Source organism: Hippopotamus amphibius, chromosome 11, assembly GCF_030028045.1.
Source record: "Hippopotamus amphibius kiboko isolate mHipAmp2 chromosome 11, mHipAmp2.hap2, whole genome shotgun sequence".
Lineage (NCBI taxonomy): Eukaryota > Metazoa > Chordata > Mammalia > Artiodactyla > Hippopotamidae > Hippopotamus > Hippopotamus amphibius.
The window spans coordinates 62,263,177-62,286,673 of NC_080196.1; the positions used below are offsets into that span (position 1 = coordinate 62,263,177).

The window sequence follows — 23,497 nt, forward strand, 5'->3', positions numbered from 1 at the left end:
GGCATATATCCAAAGAAAACCATAATCCCAAAAGAAATATGTACCATAATGTTTACTGCAGCACTATTTACAATAGCCAGGACATGGAAGCAACCTAAATGCCCATCAACAAATGAATGGATACAGAAGATGTGGCATATATATACAATGGAATATTACTCAGCTATAAAAAGGGATGAGATGGAGCTATATGTAATGAGGTGGATAGAACTACAATCTGTCATACAGAGTGACGTAAGTCAGAAAGAGAAGGACAAATATTGTATGCTAACTCACATATACGGAATCTAAAAATGGTACTGATGAACTCAGTGACAAGAATAAGGATGCAGATACAGAGAATGGACTGGAGAACTCGAGGTATGGGAGGGGGCGGGGGGTGAAGGGGAAGCTGAGACAAAGCGAGAGAGTAGCACAGACATATATATACTACCAACTGTAAAATAGTCAGTGGGAAGTTGTTGTATAACAAAGGGAGTCCAACTCGAGGATGGAAGATGCCTTAGAGGACTGGGGCAGGGAGGGTGGGTGGGACTCGAGGCGGGGGGGGAGTCAAGGATGGGAGGGAATACGGGGATATGTGTATAAAAACAGATGATTGAACCTGGTGTACCCACCCAAAAAAAAATATATCATTCATTTAACCTCATAAATTTCCTTTTGGTAAATATACTTCTGAAACATTAATGGCATTGTCTTCTATCATTCACTACTGTACTATTATTTATTTAACAAAATCTTTGGTTTTGGACATTTAAGGTGTTTCAGTTTTTTTGTGTAATAAAAAATGCTGTGATGAGCATCTGTATTTATGCACTTTTGTCCAATTAGCTCCTAAGGTGAATTGCTAGAAGCAGAGTTGTTATGTGAAGGTGCAAACAACTCTTTAAAGTTTTTGGTATATAGTGAAAACTTCCTTGCAGAATTTGGATCCATATATATACCTGTGGATATATGAAATTCTCTTTTCCTCCAAATATTGAAAATACCATAGTTTCTCCAGTCTTTGCTAACTTGAAAGGACATACAGATTTTATTCTTAACAGCTGTTCTTAGATTACTAAAGATCAAATAAACTGAATGTTTTCTTCAAAAAAAAAAAAAAAAAGATGATTGAAGCTGGTGTACCCCCCCCCCCCCAAAAAATAAATAAATAAAGATGCATCCCTGTCAAAAAAAAAAAGAAACAAACTACTGATACATGCTCCAACGTGGATGAACCTCAAAGAATGATGCTAAGGGAAGAAACCAAACACAAATAGCTCTGTATTACACGACCATATTTATATGAAATGTCCAGAAAAGGCAAATGCATAGAGACAGAAAGCAGATCAGTGGTTGCCTAGGGCTGAGGGTAGTAATAGGAATGACTGCAATGGGGCATCAGGGGTCTGTCAGCAGGCACGGTCCTTAATGGGCCAACGCTGGCTGAATGTTACAAAACTGGATGGTTGTACACTCTATAAATTTATCAAAATCATTCACCCTTAAAATGGGTGAATTTTATAATAAAAAGACAACATTCCTTCATTCGCTAACACTTACTGAATGCATACCATGTACAAAGTACTGATCTAGGTACTGTGGAGCCATCAGAAACATAATGAGCCTGCTGTAATGAAAATCCGTATTTTACTGGAAAGAGACAAATTAGCAAACAAACAAATTACAAGGTCATTTGTCATTTTTTATGTAGTATAAAGACAACAAAATCAGGCTTTTTGATGAAGAATAATTGGGGTGAATGACAGAGGCTCAATGAACCCCTTCTACTTCTTTTACTCGCCTCAAGATTTCTTTACAAGGTCCCTTCTGCTATGACAGACAACATGTCATTAATACAGGAGATCCACACTTCCACTTCATCTTGTTCAGATGGGCCTTTAGAGCCTAGTGGCTGAAAAGTAGTTTGATTTGCAAGAGATTTATTACAGAATGCCCTAAATACTTATGGCAATATATAACTATAGAACAATACAATTTGTAGAAAATAGGTGGAAAGAGGTAAAGTTAACTATAACGACAACAGAAAAGATCAGCACTTCCAATAGGGGCCAGACGCTGGTTTCTTCACTGCGGAGAGGGAGTGACCACGAGTACTCAACAAAAAAGCAATCACTGCACAATTTACAATACACAGTTTCTTTCGGGCCTGAAAATCATTATGCCATATTGTACACTGATAATTTTTGGACATATTCTGGCTGAGGTCATGATCAGGATGATTATTTAAGCTTGAAACAGTCTAAAGAGCACAAAAAATTAAATTAGTTCCTTAATCTAGATTAAGTCTAAAAAGTAGGAGAAGCCCTGCTCACAGAAAACTGTCCTAAAATGCTGCTGTGGAGAAGAGGGAAGGGGTAAGGGTAACAAAAACACAGGCCTGAATTCTCACGGCACTTTTCATGTGGGATAGAAGGGAGGGAACTCGGGCATTTAAACCAGGCTGCTACCCCAGACAATGATTCCAAACACTGGCTTGGCCAAAAAGTTTGCTCGGGTTTCCTGTACCATCTTACGGGGAAAATCAGAAGAATTTTTTGGCCAACCCAATACAAAGAGCAGGTACCTGTGAGCATAGACTGGCCTATCGGCAACAGTCTTCATGTTTCTACACGTCTCAACAAGAACGAATCAAGTCAAATTGTATGGGATACTGGTGCATGCCATCATCTGTTCAACACAGTCAATGTGTCCAAGCGACCTGTGTGTAAAGGGCTTCTTCCAATCAGTCTCACCTAGGAAGACTGGCACAACTTCAGTAAGCAGAGATAGCATCCAGGGTCTACCAGGCTTATTAGCTAAGTTCTAACCACCTAGTGATTTAAATCACACCACAGTCAACATGATTTTGATTAACCTCTTAGAAGGACCGGGCTATCAGCTTCTTCCCAAGAAATGTCTGAACCTGGAAGTCTTGATCAGTAATATAATATTAATCACTGTTGTAGTTCCTCTCCCAGTTAACATTTTTCAGGTTGGTGCAACGGGTGTCCAGCACAAAGTATGGCTAATAGTCCGTAAGATATTTAATATATTTCTTGGAAATATAAACAACTGCACATGTTTGTTAACTTGGCTATGAAAGACTACTAAATCGGCCTACTTCAGTTCACAAGAAAGGCATTTTCCTTGGTTGTCACAATGTTACCTTTCAATGCTCTCTAGAAACCACTCTGACCAAGTGTGGTTTCTTTCACAGGGAAGCTTTCTGCCCAAAGCTGCTAGGCAATGCCAAACACATCTGCAATCAAGTGCTGACAAAACAGTGAGAATTATTTTTGGCACTATTAAGAAAACAGAAACATAAGACCTTCCTAATATTCGTAAACCCAAACCTGACTCTAAACACACAATCTCTCATCTCTGAAGGCATACTCATAGGGAAAGGCAGGGGGAGAAAGCTGAAGCCTCATGGAGAAGCAGAGAGGAACAGAGGGGAGTAGATGACAGAGAAAAGGGCAACGTTTAAAGCAGGGGAAACTACATTAAAAAAAAAAATCACTTTAGTACAGTTCAAATAGGTTTTTAAAAACTATTTTAAGCTTCATGGACTCATTTTTGTGCTAAAAATTGCATATTTTATTATCTCACTCTAAACCAAAATTAGTTTATCCTTCTATCTACACAGAAAAATCACAGAAAAAGGACACAAGAATGGATAAAAGTGATGACAAAGAAAGACTTGTCAGTTTCCATCTTACAGACTTTTTTCCATCTGGCTGTGGGAAGTGAGTGTTCAGATGTTGTTCATTTCCTTACCTCATACAATGGACTACACATAATTTCCTTTCCTGCTCTGGTCTCCTCCTCTATGACTGGTTTATACCTAAACATTTATCATTGATCCTCTTTTTGTGAATACTGGAACAAATAATTCTTTCCCATTAAAGTAGGTGCCTTCTGTTCATAATGTATCTTCTTCTTAAAAGTCTCTGTGTGGTCTATATGTAACTAATAGAAGAAAAATGTATTTGGAGTTCTTTTCATTTCTTTTGCTCTCCGCTTTATTCTTGTTTTACATCCATTACTTTCCAGTATCTTTTAGTCCTGCACAGTACCAGATGCACCTCATTCAGCTCTTTTGTTCAACAATGGTGATTAAATTTTCTTTCTTCATAGCTTACCTGAATTTGCTTTTATTTTAAGACCAAATCTATTTATGACAAGAGCACACATAAACCTTTGGGATGCAGAGGATTATTAACCTATTTGTACTTAACATTTCATTTCTCTGACCTTACAGGGTATTAACAGATTTTCACAAAGCACTGCATCATACAGGAGGCACATGGGATATATCTGATGAGAGCACCTTTTAGTGGGTGAAGTCAAAGTTTATTTTTATTAAGAGTTAAATCTAATTTACACAAGGAGATGTTAATAAAGCTCAAAGACATGCCCAAAGTAACTGAATCTAGAGTCAAAACCATGATGTTTGGTTTCTAGCCTGAAAACTAAGACTTTAGGAAATATTTATATTTCTGTAGTTCTTATTTAAATCTCTACTTCCCTTTTATTACTCTGGACCCTCAAAGTAAGTATTCTTTACAAGATTCCTATTATACATCAATTTGGGCTTTAATTACAAGTTACTATAAATATGACAACAGTGTAGCTTCTATTCCCTTAAATTTTCTCAATTAAGTACTTTTTTTGTCCATGAGTTTATATTTTTACCTTCTTTAAAAGAGCAAAAACCATTCAATACTGTATCTTCTACAAGTTTTTGTTACTGTGCATTTGTTATGCTCACAATACACTTTCTCCCTCCATAAAGCCTCTTTGTTTTCTTAAGAATACCATTAAATTTGTATGCTAAAATCTAAAAACTACATTTAAGGATGAAAATTTCCATTTTGGGGTATTATAAAAGGGGATGCACTTACCTGCCCACTACAAACTAGAGAAAATATATACAACAACTGTTTTCAGACACTGGACAACAGGTAGTAAATGTATATGATCTCTGGAAGAAGGCAAACAAATGAACTAAGCCATACAATGGCCCTGTATTTATTATTGGACAAACATTCCAGACTGTGCTGCAGGGAGGGTAGTCCTAAGCAGAAAACAAAAGTCTTGGTGAATTATGGAGACAGAGATCAGAGTTCACAGAGGCTGAAGTGGCCGGAAGTTACAGAATGGAGTCCCGGAGAAAAGAGAGCTATTCAGAAAAATAGTTGAGTAATCTGCACCTATGCTCGTTTGAGTTTTTGCTGAATGCCAAGACTGCACATGTGTAGAGTGAAACTGCAATAGCCTAGGAAAAGAACAACCAGGGAGCTGTAAGTACAACAATTCCCAGAAGCTACACAGAACAGGGAGATGTACAAGTTTTGACCAGTCGGAGTAAGAGAGTCATAGTGGATTCTAGGACACTCAGTCCTATTGAGAACTCAGAAAGAGCTAACTAAATGGTTGCTAGAGAAAAGACTAGCCTACAGACTAGTCCTAGTAAAGCCTAAACATAAGCCTCTAAAAAGTCAAGCTCTACCAATAACTTAAATGCCTGCTAGGAAACTCTATAAAGGAAGACAATAAAATCTAGATACCCATTAATGTAACATACACACTAATGAACAGCCAATAAAAAATTATAAGACATATGATGAAATGTGAGTAGTCAGTCAATAGGAAAAAAACCCAGAAATGACAAATGATGAAATTAGCATACAAGGATTTTTAAAAACTATTATAAATAGCCCAACATGACTAAAGACTTACAGAAAAACATGAACATAATAATAAAAAATATTTTAAAATAATCAAATGATAGTCAATAGACAAAAAATTACAAATCTAAAATGTTAACCCCATGCAGTAAAAGTCTGAGGAGCTTAAATGTTGCTTGAGGAATTTGAAGACACAGAAATGGACACCATCCAAAATGAAACACAAAGAGAAAAAAAATTAAGATTGGGGAACAACACCTTAGTAATTTGTGGGATGATACAAGGGATACATGTAACTGCAATGCTGGAAGAGATGACGCTGGAAAAAATATTTGAAGAAATAATGATTTAAAATATTAAATTTAATAAAAGCTATAAAACCATAGACCCAAGAAGCTCAATGAAACTCAAGCAGAAAAACACAAAGAACACCAAAGGCCACCATTATCAACTTGCTAAAAACTAGTGATAGAAAGTTCTTGAGTAGGAAGGTTAAAAAACACAACAGAGAAAGAAAGAATAAGAATGAATCATATTTGGAAGAATCAAGATGGCAGAGTAGGAGGATGTGCGCTCACTCCCTCTTGCAAGAGTACTGGAATTACAACTAACTGCTGAACAACCATCAACAGAAAGACACTGGAACTCACTAAAAAAAACCACCCCACATCCAGAGACAAAGGAGAAGCTGCAACGAGACGGTAGGAGGGACGCAATCGAGTTAAAATCAAATCCCATAAATGCTGGGTGGGTGACTCACAAGCTGGAGAACAGTTATACTGCAGAAGTCCTGAGGGTTCTGAGCCCCACGTCAGGCTGCCTAACCTGGCAGTCCAGCAATGGGAGGAGGAATCCCCAGAGAATCAGACTTTGAAAACCAGCGGGATTTGATTGCAGGACCTCCACAGGACTGGGGGAAACGGAGACTCCACTCTTGGAGGGAACACAAAAAATTGTGCTCACCAGGACCCAGGGGAAAGGAGCAGTGACCCCATAGGAGATGGAACCAGACCTACCTGCTGGTGTTGGAGGGTTGCATGCAGAGGTGGGGGGCAGCAGTGGCTCACTGAGGAGACAGGGACACTAGCAGCAGGGGTTCTGAGAAGTGCTCATTGGCGTGAGCCCTCCCAGAGTCCACCATTAGCTCCACCAAAGAGCCTGTATGCTTCAGTGCTGGGTCGCCTCGGGCCAAATGACCACCAGGGTAGGAACACAGCCCCACCCATTGGCAGACTAGCAGATTAAAGTGTCACTGAGCTCCACCCACCAAATCGGATTAAAGTTTTACTGAGCTCCACCCACCCATCCCAACCCACCATCAGTCCCTCCCATCAGGAAGCACCCAGGAGCCTCCTAGACAGCTTCCTCCACAAGAGGGCAGACAGCAGAATTAAGCAGTATCAGCACTCTTTCAACTTGTGGAACTGAAAATCACAGCCACAGAAAGACAGAGAAAATGAAAAGGCAAAAGACTTTGTACCAGATGAAGGGACAAGATAAAACACCAGAAAAACAACTAAATGAAGTGGAGATAGGCACTCTTCCAGGAAAATAATTCAGAATAATGATGGTGAAGATGATCCAGGACTTTGAAAAAAGACTGGATGCAAAGATCGAAAAGTTGCAAGAAAAGTTTACCGAAGACCTAGAAGAATTAAAGAACAAACAAACAGAGATATGCAACACAATAACTGAAATGAAAAGTATACTAGAAGGAACCAAGAGCAGATTAACTGAGGCAGAAGGGCAAATAAGTGACCTGGAAGACAGAATGGTGATAATCACTGATGCAGAAAAGAATAAAGAAAAAAGAATGAAAAGAACTGAAGATAGCCTAAGAATGAATCATATTTTAAAATCTCATTAAAAAAAACTATACCAACCAGAAGAAATGGTAGAATATTTTAATAGAAAACAAAAACACACTGCTAAGCCAGAACTGTATAAAAATATCCTTTAAAAATTGAAAGTGAAATAGATATTTTCAGACAAGCGAAAGATAAAAGAATTTATTACCAGATAATCTGTATGGCCATAAACAAACAAACAAACATATATCCTCAGGTATAAATAAAACGATACTAAGTGGAAACTTGGAAACAAATGAATAAAGACTTCCAGAAATGGAAATATAAGCAATATTTTTTCATATTTAAAATTTATCTAAAACAAAGATAATGAGCCCAAGCTTTTCCCATGGGAGCTGCCAGTTTGAGAGGAACGCAGCCTTCTCCTCCCACTGCCATGGCGTGTGCTCATACACTGATACCAGTGTTCTCTGAAAAGGAGGAGTCATCTGGCAAAAATGTCACTTTACCTGCTGTGTTCAAGGCTTCTGTTCAACCAGATATTGTGAACCTTGTTGCACAATATCTGGCTGAACAGATATTGTGCAACACCAACTTGCACAAAAACAAAAGACAGCCCTATGCTGTCAATGAATTAGTAGGTCATCAGACCAGTGTTGAGTCTTTGGGTGCTGGCTGGGCTGTGGCTCAAATTTCCAGGGTTCAAGGCAGTGAGACTGACCGTTCTGGCCAGGGTGCTTTTGGAAATATGCATCATGGGGGCCACATGTTTGCGCCAACCAGAACCTGGCAACACTGGCACCCCAGAGTGAACACAACACAAGATTGATATCCATCTGCTCTGTCCTGGCTGTCTGGGCCTTGCCAGCCTGGTTATGTCTAAAAGTCATTATACTGAGGAAGTTCCTGAACTTCCTTTGGTGGCTGAAGATAACGCTGAAGCCTACAAGAAGCCCAAGGAAGCTGTGTTGCTTCTTAAAAAATTTAAGGTCTGGAATGATTTTAAAAAGGTCTATGCCTCACAGCAAATGAGACCTGTCAAAGGCAAAATGAGAAACTGCGTCATATCCTATGTAGAGAACCCTGCAACATCTATAATGATGACAATGGTATCATCAAGGCTTTCAGAAACATCCCTGGAATTACTCTGCTTAATGTAAGCAAACTGAACATTTTGAAACTTACTTCTGATGAGCACGTGGGACATTTATGCGTTTGGACTGAAAGTACTTTCCATAAGTTAGATGATCTGTATGGCACTTGGCGTGAAGCTGCCTCCTTCAAGAGTAACTACAACCTTCCCATGCACAAGATGCTCAATACAGACACAGAATCTTGTAAAGCCCAGAGATCCAAAGAGCCCAACGAACACCACTCAAGAAGATTCATCACAGAGTCCTGAAGAAGAATCCACTGAAAAACCTGAGAAATCATGCTGAAGCTAAACCCATATGCTATACCATGCACTGGATGGGACACAATTCTTTGGTAGGAGAAGAATCACAAACTCTGGATGGATAAGGCGGCGGCGGCAGCAGAGGCGGTGGTGGCAGCAGAGGCGGTGGCGGCAGCAGCCAAATCAAATGAGGAGCGGGTTCCAGGCAAGAAGCCTGTGGCGGAGAAGAAAGGAAAGAAGGCTGTTGGTGTTAAGAAGAAGCCTTTTGTGGGGGAAAAAGGCTGCGGTGACCAAAAACCACCAACTGAAAAGAAGCCCATAGAAAAGAAACCCACCACGGAAGAAAAGAAGCCTGCTGCATGAACTTAAATTTGTGCATTCCATAAAGGTCAAATCATTTTGGACAGCTATTTCTGAATAAAGACCTGATCAAAGAGGCAAAAAAGAAACAAAACAAAACAAAAACAAATAAACAAAATCAGCCCCCAATAGAGATAATGCTAAAACTACTGACATGTATACACTACTATGTATGAAATAGATAACTAATGAGAACCTACTGTATAGCACAGGGAACTCTACTCAGTGCTCTGTGGTGACCTAAATGGGAAGGAAATCCAAAAACAGGGAATATATGTATACATACAGCTGATTCACTTTGCTGTACAGCAGAAACTAACACAACACTGTAAAGCAACTATACTCCAATAAAAATTAATTTTAAAAAAGGGCAGGAAAAACTAAGGAAAAACAGAAAAATTGGTGAAAAATAGAAAATAAATTACAAGATAGTAGATGTAAACCAAATCATGTTGATAATTACCTCAAGTGTAAAAGATACTAACACTCCAATAAAAAGCCAGGGACTGGCAGATAGGATTATAAACCAAATCCAACTATACTCTATCTATGAGAACCCTACTTTAATTATACAGACAAAGATAGAGAAAACTAGAAGGATGGAAAAGAACATACTCTATGAATATTAATTATAAGAAAGCTGGAGTGGCTATGTTAATATCATACAAGGTATTTTAGACAAGTAATATGATCAGTGATAAAGAAGCATGCTACAAAATGAAAGAACTTAATGCACCAAGAAGACACTACAATCCTAAATGTAAAGGCATCTGATAACTGACATTCAAAATATGTGAAGGAAAGATAGGCAGAAATAAAAAGAAAAATAAATCCACAATCATTTTTGGAGCTTTCAAAGCTCTCAGTCAATGATGGAAAAAACAGACCAAAAATCAGTAAGTGTATAGAAGACCTGAACAAACACTATAAAAACACTGACCCTATTGCTATATATTGACTATTCCATCCAATAATTGTAGATTAGGTTAGCTTTACATGTAGATGAAATATTTAGCAAGATAGGTCATATGACAGGATATAAAATAAGTCTTAATAATTTCAACATATTGAAATTGTGGAGAGTCCATTTTCTGACACAGAGGAATTAAATTAGAAATAAATGTCAGAAAGCTATCTGAGAAATTTGCAAAAACTTGAAATTAAGAAAAATTTATAAATGATTATAAACTGTTCAAAGAAGAAATCGCAAAGGGAATTGGAAAATATTTTGGGAAAAAAAAACACAACATAAGAAAGTGTGGGATGCAGGTAAAGGAGTTCTCTGAGGGAAATTTATAACTTTAAATGTTTATATTAGAAAAGAAAAAAGTTCCAAACCAATGATCTAAATGTCAATCTTGGAAGTTAGAAAAAGAAATACAAATTAAAACTGAAATAAACAGAAGGAAAAATAAACATAAGGCCAGAAATAAATGATATAGAAAACAAACCATAGATAAAATCTAATAAAAGCTGTTTTGTTAAAGAAATCAATACGATTGATCAAGAAAAGAAGATACAAATCATCAAAATAAAAAATGGAAAAGGGGCACACAGATGCAGATGCCACAGGCATTATCAAGTTGATAAAGGAATATTATGAACAACTTCATGCTACTTATGAGGCAACTTATGAAATGCACAAATCTCTTAAAAGACAGAAAATACCAAAACTGACTGAAGACAAAAGAAAACATCTTAATGCCTCCATATCAATTAAAGAAATTATAACATCACAAAGATAGAAAATAGAAAAAGGAAGAAACAATTTCCAATTCATTTAATGAAGCCAGAATTACCTTAATACCAAACCAGATAAAACTATTACTAGAAAAAAAAAGAAAAAACTACAGATAACCTCACAAATGTAGATGATGTTAAAATGTTGGGGAAAACAAGAAAAATAAGACAATGCAGAGATAACCAAATAGTCAGCTGTTCCTTGACACCTGATGCCAGTCTCCACCCATAATCATTGTCAGCTGTAAACAATTAAGCCCAGCAGTTCACAGGTGTTTACTGTCATTACACAAAAATGAACCTTCCTTCAGAAATGTAACATTTAAAGGTTTTGAGGTGCAACTAAGATAAACACCAGAATCAAGTGCACTGCTTGCTACTTTATGCTTCACTCCAGTGCAAAAACAGTCTCCTGCTGGTGTGCAAAAATATGATTACCACCTGCATTTAAATTACAGGAGGAGGAGGGACTTCCCTGGTGGTGCAGTGGTTAAGAATCCGCCTGCCAATTCAGGAGACACGGGTTTGAGCCCTGGTCTGGGAAGATCCCACATGCTGCGGAACAACTAAGCCCGGGTGCCACAACTACTGAGCCTGCGCTCTGGAGCCCACGAGCCACAACTATTGAGCCCATGTGCCACAACTACTGAAGCCTGCGCACCTAGAGCCCATGCTCCGCAACAAGAGAAGCCACCACAATGAGAAGCCAGCACACCGCAATGAAGGGTAGCCCCCACTGGCCGCAACTAAAGAAAGCCTGTGCACAGCAACAAAGACCCAATGCAGCCAATAAATAAGATAAAAATAAATTTATAAAAAACATAAACTTACAGGAAAATAAAAATACAAAAATAAATTACAGAAGGAGAGTGTGACTTTATAAAATGTCAGCAGTGGTGTTCAAAGAATGTGTTAGAACTCACATGTTTACTATTAGAGTTGTACAGCAACATGATCAAATTATTTGCTTGATGGGCTTTGGAAACTGTATCCTAAGCCAATAGAATATGTATGATGGCTTAGATTTCCATAATTATTTTTTCATCTTAACATAACTCTCATCTCCCAAAACAACAATTTCTTAACAATTTAATGAGAATAAAACCACTGTAAAATAATCTCTATTTCTTATATTCAGATTAAAAACACAAAATGAGAGAAGTAAAGGAGTAAACTTAGAACTCAGAGGAGTCTCCAGATTCCTTAAACTGCCATGTGATGACAATACTATGTACCAAGCAAAAGTATAAAGTATGTTTTAAGAGATTTTCCACTGGAAAATATATGCGATTTAACATCCAAATGTCTTTAATTTCCCACTGCATTATTAAATAGGAGTCTTCTCTCAAGGCACTTTGCTATCTAAACAGAACAAGCAACAGAAACAACCTGCCAGTCCCTGTGCAGTGAAGGCCTCCTAAGACTGCATCACCATCCTGAGACTTCAGCCACCTTTGATTTTAAAGCCATCATTCTAAAATTTCAATAGGGAGTATAGCGGGTGACAGAGGATCTAAATCGGGGCTCACTCCTAGTATATTCTCATGATTACATGAATTTTGAAAAATTAAAATCTATATCTTCTACCTATACTCCATTAAGAAATCTAACCACAAATTCTATACGATCAGAAGAGAAATTGGCAACTCTTATATTCCTGAATGTCAACAGCAGCTCTGACCTTAATTTCATTGAAGCACACACCTGGGTGGGTCTCTGCCAGGTCAAGTGCCAACTAAATTCTTCAATTAAAAAAAAAAAGCATTTAAGGACCACTTATGCTCTAACTGCTGCAAGGTAACTTTCAGGAAACTACCTTCTTAATATCAAAACAAACACAAAGAAATCTTACCAAATAATTTTTAGAAGCTGTGAAATGCCATCTCTAGAGTCACAAGTTGGTAGCTGTGTTAAGGACATTTTTCCTCCTTAAAAAGAAAAGTTTCTTATACAATAGGTTCCATTACAGGAATGTATTGATTGAAACTAGTTTCACTGCCACTAATGTTCTGCTTAATTTTAAAGATAACATAATATTGAGCAGAATAATGTGTTCTATTAATAACATTTTATTGAAACAGTAAACTGATTTATTGCATTTGTTTGTCCAAATAAGCACCCAGATCATTTGCCATAAATCTTCTTGAGTCTAAACAGAAGGCTGAGATGCAACTTGATAAAAATAAAAAGTTATCATAAAACATAATGAAAAATCCAATTTGAAAATTAAACAGTGCACTGCCCAGCTTCATGCTTTGTTTAGGGTCTGAAGCTTGCAATGAAGATGAAAGAGCTGCTCTAGTTTACTTAAAATGGCTATTGTGAGACTTCAATTGGGAAAAACTATAAAAATAATTAAAATCTGTTAGGGGAAGTCTGGCCATTTAGCTTCCGAGGCAATTTACTCTAATCTCATTGCTCCTATACTTTAAAATAAAAAAGCTTATTTTTTATTTAAAGATACTTTTTTATTTTTTTATTTTTTAACGATAAAGATACTTTTTTAACTTGAACTTTATTCTGTAGGGTTGAAAAAGGGCCGAACTTAACAGGCTTACGTTCACAAACTAAAATATTTCTTCCTGGAGCTGTAAGTTTGCAATGGGTCTATTCAAAACCATTCTGGTGGGTGTGTGTCCACACAGGAGCATGCACGTACACCAGCTAGCTAGCATATGATAACTGAGGGGATGCCATCAGGGCATTCCTCTAAGAACAGTGATCCACACACCATTTGGAAGGCAACATCTGGACTTGACTTCACAGCCAAGAGATAAGGCTGTGTTCTACTACATATTCTATATAAACTTAGTCCCTTTTTCCTGTAGCTGATTTCCCTCATGTAGAAAGTTGTTAAAGAACTCTTCTATATTATTTACCATTTTAAAAAATTCTTATTTTCTAAATTTACATATGGCATTCTTGATATTAGGAAGCCTAACTTATCCTATAACCTTTCAAACTAATTCTGAAAAAGAGAAGTTACTTATTTTCAAGAAATAGCAATGTTTGCAACACAAATTTAAAAGTAGGATTATAGAAACTGCAATATACTGACTTTAGTATAGTTACATTTAAATCACCAGAATCTATCAACTCAACCTCAAGAGTGCAATTATATACCCAGCTTACAGAATCCCCACCACATGGGTAAATGCTTCATTTACTGTATAACACACCATAATTCATTGAACAGTCCCTTACTGATGGAAGTTTAGATACTGTGCTGACCACTGAGGCATGGTTTACTCCACCCTCCATTTAATTATAAAATGTGGGAAGCTACAGACTCCCTTCTATTAGCCAGAGCTCTGGATGTCAATTAAGTTCTGCTTATTTCACGTGATTTTGAGGGTCTTCTTTGTTTGTCTCTGCTGGGAAGGACAATGGTGAAAACATGAGAATTCTCTCCAGCAACAACAAAATAGGGAACATTTTTCAGTTTTGGGGTAAGAAGCACTAGTGTGGCAGCAGCAGAAGCACCACTGACTTGTTGAGCTGGCTTCCTAATCCTTCAGTCGCGCTGGTGGGAGCCTATTCTGTGGTTTCCTGGATGTCCAGAGACCAGTGCAGCCGCAGTACATGCACTGTTCCTGACTCCAGCACAGCTCCAGTGATGGTCTCAGAGTGTTATGCCCTGAGTATATTAGTTCTATATTGTTCTCAACTCACTACCAGAAGTCCAACATAAACTCTGCTTCTTAAGCCCTTCCAAAGCTTTTATTCCTAACATAAAATTCCTTCTTACTTAAAATATCTTGAGTGGTTTCTGTTTCCCACACTGAACTCTGGCTGACACAGTCTTTTGCTATTACCAGCAATGCATTCATTTTTTTTCTAAATTAAGATACAATTTACATACAATAAGATTCATCCTTAAGTCTACAGTTCTTTTAAGTTTTGAGAAATGAGTACAGTCAGGTAATCACCATAATAATCAAGAAAGTTCCCTCATACCAAAAACTCCTCCTGCTTTGTAATCAGCCCTACAAATTCTTGAACTGCTTTTGTCTCTGTAGTTCTCTTCAGGAATGTGATATAAATGGACCCACATTTTGAGTCTGGCTTCTCTCACTTAGCCTAATGAATTGGAGATTCACGTATGTAGTGCTCATATCAACAGTCTGTTCCTTTTTTTGCTGAGTAGGGCCATTTGGATTGTTTCCAGTTTTTAATGAATATGAATACAGCCACTGAAAATACTCACACAGAGGTCTTCATGTGAGTATAGGTTTTCATTTCACTTTGCTAAAAATCTAGGAGGTAATCCTAGTGAAAAGCAGACCTGAACTGGGGGGGAGCAGGGAAGGTGGTGAGCAATGGTAGTAGTTGGAGTATATTTAGAATGGCCTGGATTTGAGAAAGAGAAATGTCAATTATGACTTCAAAGATTTTTTTTTCTTTCTGAGAAACAGAAAGAATAGGAATGCCATTTACTGAGCTAGGTAGATGAGAGACTTACAGGATTGGAAGGGAAATCAAGAGTTCAATTTTAGTCACATTACAATATGTTACTTATAGTATATGTTTACTGTTAGCTTCATTAGATTGAAACCCTTTAGGGTAAAATCTTTACCTTTTACTGATATGCAATTTCCCACAATAGTAAGGGAATGGATTAGAAGATTTGGGGGTGTGTTTCACCCCTAGAATTCTGCAGTGAGAATTAGGCTGTCACAGGTATAAATTTACAAGTGCACTAAGCTTCTTGTATCCCACAAATGGCTACTTATAGGGTCCCTATAATTTAGGTGAATATGGCATTGCTCTGTGACAGCTTCAAACCAGCAATTTTAAAGCAAAGAAATACAATTTTCTTGAGAACATGAGACAATTTCATGGTTAGGGAATTTTTTATGTTGAATTTTCCATTTTTTGTTTCCATCAATTATTTCTATACCTCTATCCTCTTTTGGTCAGAACAAACAGCTTTAATTCCTTAGATCTTAGTGTGGCGTGATTTCAAATGACAGCATCATTTTAACTGAGTTTCAAGGCTAGACATGGTGTTTTAGCTTTGATGCTGCCCCCATAAGCAGAAAGGGATCCCCAAAGCTCAACCAACATTACCTCTTACCCTTCCATAGTATATACAATGCTTAACCTCCATCACTTTCCCTTTAGTGGATCTGTAACCCCAGGCAATGGAGACTGAAGCAGTTAGGTCCCTGTGTGATCCAAGCTAATTACAGATCTAGTGGAAGTTGAGGTGACCAAATTCTGGCACCAGAATGAAATATGTTATAGTAACAAAATATGTTATAGTGCCTCATTAAAAAACAAAAAAACCCACAAAATGGTACAACTCCTTTCTTTAGTCTTTCAACAACAGGCAAAATTATGACAGTAACCCAGTAATTCTGATATTTTCCCAGATTTTGTTCTCTATTCACCAAGTGTACCTTCTTCAAAATGCCTCTTTGCCCAGATAAATCATGATAAGCTTTTCCTTATTCTTTTCAAGGCCTAAGAGCTCTTCATTACTATTTATACTTTAGCTGCCCTAATCTTTATGATTAACATATTCTAAGTAAATACTCTATCAGTTAATGAATGTGTAAGGAAAAAGAAATCCATTAGCTTAAATAAATTAGGTGTTTTCTTTTCCTTGTAATGAAGCCTCTGGAAGAACACAGTCTGCAGCCATTAGAGCAGTGTCACAATGTCATCAGGACTTCAGTTCCTTCTATATTTTGGTTTAGACATGGACTTGCCACCTTCTACTCACAAAATGGCTATTCAATCTCCAACAACAGGTCAGCATTCCACAGAGCAAAGCTGCTCAACCTCGCTTCTTGATATTTGGACAAGATGATTCTTTGTTGTGGGAGACTGTCCTGTACACTGTAGGATGTTTAACAATACCCATGGCCTCTGTCTGCTAGATGCTACTAGCAATTGTCAGCTGTAAAAACCAAAGATGTCTTCAGACATTGCCAAATTTCCCCTGGGAGTCAAAATCATCCCTGGTTGAGAATTCCTGCCATTAGGGAAAAAAGAGACTGGACAAAGGATGAAAAGAGGCTTAAAATCGAGTATAGCAGACAGTAGAGCCTGCTACACTCCCCCCTCCCTCTCCCCCCCACCCCCAACCCCAGGCCCTCTTAAGGGAATTTCTTAGAAACCCCATGGCACAACTTCTACTTACGTCTCCCTGGCCAGAACTGGATCCCGGCACTACCCCATCTGCAAAAGAGGCTGGGTAATGCAGGTTTCATCCAGAGACACTGTTACTCTCAGTAAGACTGGCATTCACTTACGATGGAACAGAGGAAGAATAGACAATAGGTATGTCAACTACAACTGGCACTCGCCATTGGCATTTGCCATCTGCCTCTACAAGGATTAAATCATGTGCTGCTGCAGCTGCTGATTTTCAGCACCCCTTGAAAGTAGTTCAGGGTGGAGAGCTGAAACCAGGCACTCTGTGCTCTGCGAAAAACTGGCAGGACAGGTCTTTAGATAGATATTTTCAGGAGCCAATTTTATAAGCCCAATTCTTGTATCTCCTCATATCTAGAAAAACACTAAAATCCGTCATGGTGACGACTGCTCCTCGTGACTAGCAGTAACCTGCAAGAGACTAGCAGAAACCTTCTGTAAACAGTATGTGCTTGATTGCATGTTTTTCCCTTTCACCAAAACCACATATATACTGACCTTCCCCCCTGCCTCTTTGGAACAGTTTCTCAAAGCTATCTGGGATGCTGTCTCCTGGGCTGCAGTCCTCATTTTGCCCCCGATAAAACTAAACTTGCAATTCTCATGTTGTGGATTTTTTTAAGTCGACAGGTAGGCAACTAGCATTCTCTGTGACAGAAAATGTTTCAGTACTGTACTTGCAAGACAATTTTGTGCAAACTGACATTCTTGAGTATATCCTTGCAAAGGCTCCCAAGATTTTAAAAAGAAAGTTTACCTTGATTTCTGTCTTCTATAGAAGACTCATTCTTTTTCAGCAGAGGCTGCCTTTGCCCTTAAGAACTGGTTATTCTTTCCTGCTTATTGTATGTAATCTTTTTCTTCCTTTTGGACATAAGTTTTAAGGCTCTGTTCCTTTTTTTCTCCAATCTTTCTTTTTTCTTTCTGTTTTAAAAGTTGAAGAATTTTTATTGATCTATCTTTAAGTTAACTGACTTTTTTTCTGTCACTCCATTATGTTGATGAGTCCATCCAGTGAATTTTTTATTTCAGATACTGTATTTTTTTTTTGGTTCCAAAATTTCCATTTGGTTGTTTTTAATAGTTTCTATTTCTCTGCTGAGAAATTCCTTTAAAGTGTTTACATTCATGCATGGAGAATTGCTATAAAAGCTTCTTCAAAGTCTTTTCCTGATCATTTCAAAATCTGGGTGACCCTGGGGTTAGCATCTGTTGCCTTTCCCCTTGAGAATCGTTTATAATTTCCTGTTTTTTTGTAGGTAGCATAATTTTGAATTATGCCCTGGACATTTTAAATGTTATGCTGTATTGACTGTCAGTCCTTTGACCTTTTATAATCTGCTAGAGAATTTGGTTGTCTGTTTTAAGAGGCAATCAGGTCAATTAGGTTCAGACCACAAGTTCTTCCTCACCTCCTCTGAGGAGTGGTTCTAATTGAAGTCCAGTTCTCAAAGACTGTGGTATGCTGCTGGGGTCTGACACATGCACAAACTAGTACTTGTGCTGGTTATATACAAGATGAGGGGACACCCTTCCCAGCTGTCTTTTTTTCTGAGATGTCCTCCACAGTCTTCATCATGGAGGCGCCTTTTCCTGCGTTATCTGGCAAGAAAGGCAGGGTTTCTCCTGCAGCACTTCTACTGTAGCTACAGCCTTGCAACTGGGTCTGTCTCAGGAGCAAAGCTGGGAAAGGTAGAAAAAGCATAAAGATCCCCCCACACACACTATTTAAATGCAGGACCCATTTTCTTGATTTCTCTGGATAGAAAAATGAGGTTTCTATCAGAGTTTTAATTGCCAGAGCCACTGTTGCCCAGCTGCGTAACTGGGGGCAAAGTCATGGGAAAAAAGAAACAGAACAAAATAAAACACTAGGAAACTCACCCAGGAAACTGTTTCCCCCTCCAGGTTTTAATTTTCCAGCATGAACTGTCTGCTTTTGATTATTTACATAGTTGGCTTTTGTAAATTGTACTGCAATGGTTTTTTATTTGACACGTAGAAATAAAACTAGAGCTCTGACTAAAGTTGGTGGATTAAACAGTAGAAGAATGGCACGAAAGGAATATAAAAAGGTATAGATGTACCGAGATAGAAAATTTGGAAAATATAGCAACAAAACTTTGGATGCTGGAAAGCAGGTGGATGAGTCAGTAACTGATTTAGCATGAACAAAGGAGAAACCTAACTCAAAAGCAGGCTGATTGGTATTAGCTCAGGAATGGGAAACACTGGGTATTAGCAAAAATGAGGGTAGAAGTGAGGCGGAAAAGAGAGGGACTGATTGAAAATTTCTTTAAGGAGACATTAGGTTTTAGAAGGAGAGGAGTTTTTAAGAGTTCACTCAACAGAAACCCACTGCAAGCTTTCCTATAGAGCATGTTAAAGCACATCAGGGACAGGCATAGAAGAATAACAATGTGAATTTACTCCGCTCATGAATGTCTGTCGAATGAATGTATCCATTGTACTGTCATGAGTTTAATTCTATAACAAATTAAGTACGTTTATTTCTAATAAACTACTATATGGTATATACTTTCTTGATGTGGAAAGTTTATAAATGGACCCATAAACTATATAACTAATATCCCTAAGTCTATTTTTGTCCCACTAACTGACTTGACTTTGATATTCCCATTTCCCACAGTTGTCTTAATTATCCCATCATGGAATTATAGCTTCAGCTTTCCTTTTTTGATCTATTTTTTGTATTATTTGGAAAGTAAATCAATAAACACAGAACTAGAAATACCAACAGCTATAGGAGGAAATAAAATGAAAAATAAAAACATCGACGTCGCCTACTACTAATATCACTCCTCAGAGGTAAACTTTCTTCTCTATTTCTGACTTTAGTTATGCAGTGTTACCTCCACAACTTTAAATTGTATGTTTAGACCTCTATTTCTTCTGTAATTACAGTTACAGATTTGTTAAGGAAGATCAAGTATTTTCCTCACTATGAAAGATATATAATTTGGCTCATTTACACTACATCCTTTAAAGTTTTCCTTAGCTGTGTTTTTTTCTTTTGTTCTTCTGTACATTACCTTTCTAACCTTGAATAATAATTATAATCTCTACTTGATCCATTACTTTAGATTGTATCTCTGTAAAATGAGAAAGTCGGTATCTATACTTCCTTCCACCTCCATGCCTCCCCTTCACTATCTAATTCTAAATTAAGGACCAATGAATGAACGGAAAGAACAAATATGAATGAGCAGTCAGGGAAACTGTTAATTTTTCTAAGCTCTAGAAATCACTATTAACTGTTTACACAAGGAGCTACCTCAAAGTGAGGGCAAAGCAAAAGGTTGCCATTCCCATTGTAGGTATCTACCATTAATGTTATGAGTTTCTTTTTTCCTTTCAACAAGCATCTCTAATTTGTCAATATCTACCATTTAATTTTTTTTTATATTCTTTGAGCACACATTTCCACTTTAGGGAATAGAACTTGCAACGTAATCTAAATTATATGTACAAGGATATTCACTGCAGTATTCTTTGTAATGGAAAATATGAAATAACCCAAATATGTATCAGTAAGGGACTGATTAAATAAATTGATACATCTGTACACTAAAATGCTGAATGAGCATTAAGGATGCCATTAATACATACATGTAATCCCCTGGAAAGTATATGATACATATTATTAAGTGAGAAAATAAAGCTGTAATAATTGTATATATATATACGAACACATATACATACGTGTATATATATAGTATTAACCTACTTTTCTAAAAATTAAAGTATCAGATCTGCATAGAAAAAAAATCTGGAGTAATATACAAAGTTTACAGTAGTTATTGCTGAGGAAGGAGAATACAGTGGACTTGGAATTAACATACTGTACATTTTTGAATTGCTTGAATATTCTAATGCCAGAATATATTAGCTTAACAATAACAAAGAAACAATAAACCACCTTAAAAAGTAATATACTAACAATAAACTCTCTTTAAAAACTTTCTTTTTTTCCTGGCTCATGTTCACAATGACTAAATACTAATCATCTCAGCTATTTCTGAAGTTCCTGGGACAGAACCTCCCTTCTAAAAAATTTAAAGAAACCAAAGAACCATGTTTGAGTGAAAATAAAAGCAGAAAAAACTTTTTAAAAAATTTGGGCGGGGCTTCTATTAATTCTTCTAGATTTACCTATGTTCTCTCCTTGGGAACCTATCCAAGAGCAAATCCTAGTCTAGATGGACCACAGATCTAAGCTTAGGCAGTAATTCTGATGAACTCAAACAACAGTTGAACACGGCAATCCATTTTATAAAGCACCATTTTTCCTTGTGCTTTAAACCAAATGAACACTGGTGGTTACAAAAATTTTATTCCTAGAAGATTAAAAAAAAACTTTTATTCACCAATCTCAATTTTATTCTCAAAGCACTCAATTCTGGCGAATACAGTACCTCAGGACCAACAGAAATGAAAACCAGGTGTGATAATCCCTAAATTGACAAAATAATTCAGGCTGAATGTCATAAGTACAAAAGACGAATAAATAAACATAAGGTCATTCCCAAACAGATGATATTTTTGGTTTCCACCAGAACCTACTCCACAATCTCAAAAAAAAAAAAAACAATTATAACAATAAACGATAACAACAGGGAAGCTAACTTACTGCATGCAAGGTACAGTTCTATTTGCATTTATTAACTTTTCAATCCTGAAAGATACTCTATGAGGTATATTCATTACATCTTTCCCATTTTGCGGACAAGGGAACTGACGCTTACTGATGCTAAGTAACTTCCCCAAGGTAGCAAAGTTTAATGTATAGAAGTCCAAGCATTCTGGATCCAAAGTTCATGCTCTTAACTGGTACTCAGAATGAATTCTTGAGGAATGAGCAGAAAAATACTTTGTCCGCCAAATAGCAAGACTATAATTATAAATAAACATCCCCAAATATGGCTAAAGGAAGTAGAATGCTGTAGCTTGTCCCATGGTCACTCATAAAATCTTTCACACCCGTGCAATATTTAAAAACCATGAACTATATTTTAGGGTACAGTCAAATGCCAACATTACTAACTCATGGTGATGGTTGTCTGTTTATAGGTTAGGAGGGAAGTAATTTATTGCAGAGTAAACAATGAAGTGTGTACAATATCTAGCTTTATCATGTTAACAGTCATGATGAAAAAGAATTGAAAGATGGAGATTTCAGGCTTTACAGCTACTTCTTCAACCTATATTCACTTATATAAAGATGTCACAGTCAAAGACATTTAAAACAAATTATCTGGAGAAAAGATTCATATAAAATTTTCAGAAATTGATATTCAAGCCTTTTGCTACTGGAGTTGATTGCTTTTATATGTAAACTTCATTTTAGTTTTTGCACCTTTGAAAGTACAAAGACTGACATTTAAAGCCTGTGTAATGTGTCATTAAAAAGAAATTCAAATGGGAACATTTCTACTTTGTCAGGAACATATAGTTTGTTAGGATAGTGGCTATATGAACTGCTTACAAGTTTATTTTGTGAGTCCTAAATATACCATGTACTGTTAAATATATTACAGGGGAAATTTAAAGCTGAACCAGGGCTGGAGAATTTGTTCTGATCCCAATGAGGCCAGGAAACTAGAATTTTAAAGGAAAACGACGCAGTTTTTAAAAAAACTTTTATTGAGGTATACTTGACATGCAATAAACTGCACTTATTTAAATTGTCCAAGCTAAGTTTGGGTATATGTATATACCCAGGAACCATCGTCATAATCAGGATAATGAATCCATCACCTCCAAAAGTCTCCTTGTTTTTTTTAATTTAATTTTTTTAATTTAATTTTTATTTTATATTGGAGCATAGTTTATTTTTAATACTGTGCTAATTTCAGGTATATAGCAAAGTGATTCAGCTATACATATACATATATCCATTCTTTTTCAGATTCTTTTCCCATATAGGTTATTACAGAATATTGAGTAGAGTTCCCTGTGCTACACAGTAGGTCCCTGTTTCCTTGTGTCCCTTTGTAATACCTTCCACTTATTCCCCTACTCCTGAATCTGCCCAACCAGATAAGCACCAATCTACTTACTGCCATTAGAGATTACTTTGATTTTTCTAGAGTTTTATATTAATAGAATTATAGTATGTAATCTTTTAAGTCTGGATTCTCTAACTTAGCTTCATTATTTTGACATCTGTCCATATGGTTGCATGTATTAGTAGTTCCCTCTCACTGCCAAGTAGTATTCCATTATACAAGTACACTGCAATTTATCAGTGCACCTGCCAATGACATCTGGGTTCTTTCAAGTTTGGGTCTCTAAAAAATAAAGCTGCGGGACTTCCCATGTGGCACAGTGGTTAC

At 37.0% G+C, this 23,497-nt stretch overlaps 1 protein-coding gene across 9 annotated transcripts in view; it reads right to left on the reverse strand.

Annotated features, from left to right (window-relative positions):
* KIAA1328 (KIAA1328 ortholog) overlaps positions 1–23,497 on the reverse strand; it is a 403,500-nt gene that overhangs the window by 178,015 nt on the left and 201,988 nt on the right. For 6 of the 9 annotated variants that reach the window (XR_009047898.1, XM_057698043.1, XM_057698047.1 and 3 more), the window contains one exon: positions 8,944–9,093. The exons of the other annotated variants lie outside the window; for them this stretch is intronic. Coding sequence is in view for 5 of the 6 variants with exons in the window: in XM_057698043.1 (XP_057554026.1) it covers positions 8,944–9,093 (150 nt within the window). In the remaining variant the exon portion in view is untranslated. The remainder of the gene's footprint in view (positions 1–8,943; positions 9,094–23,497) is intronic. 9 annotated transcript variants of the gene reach the window in all.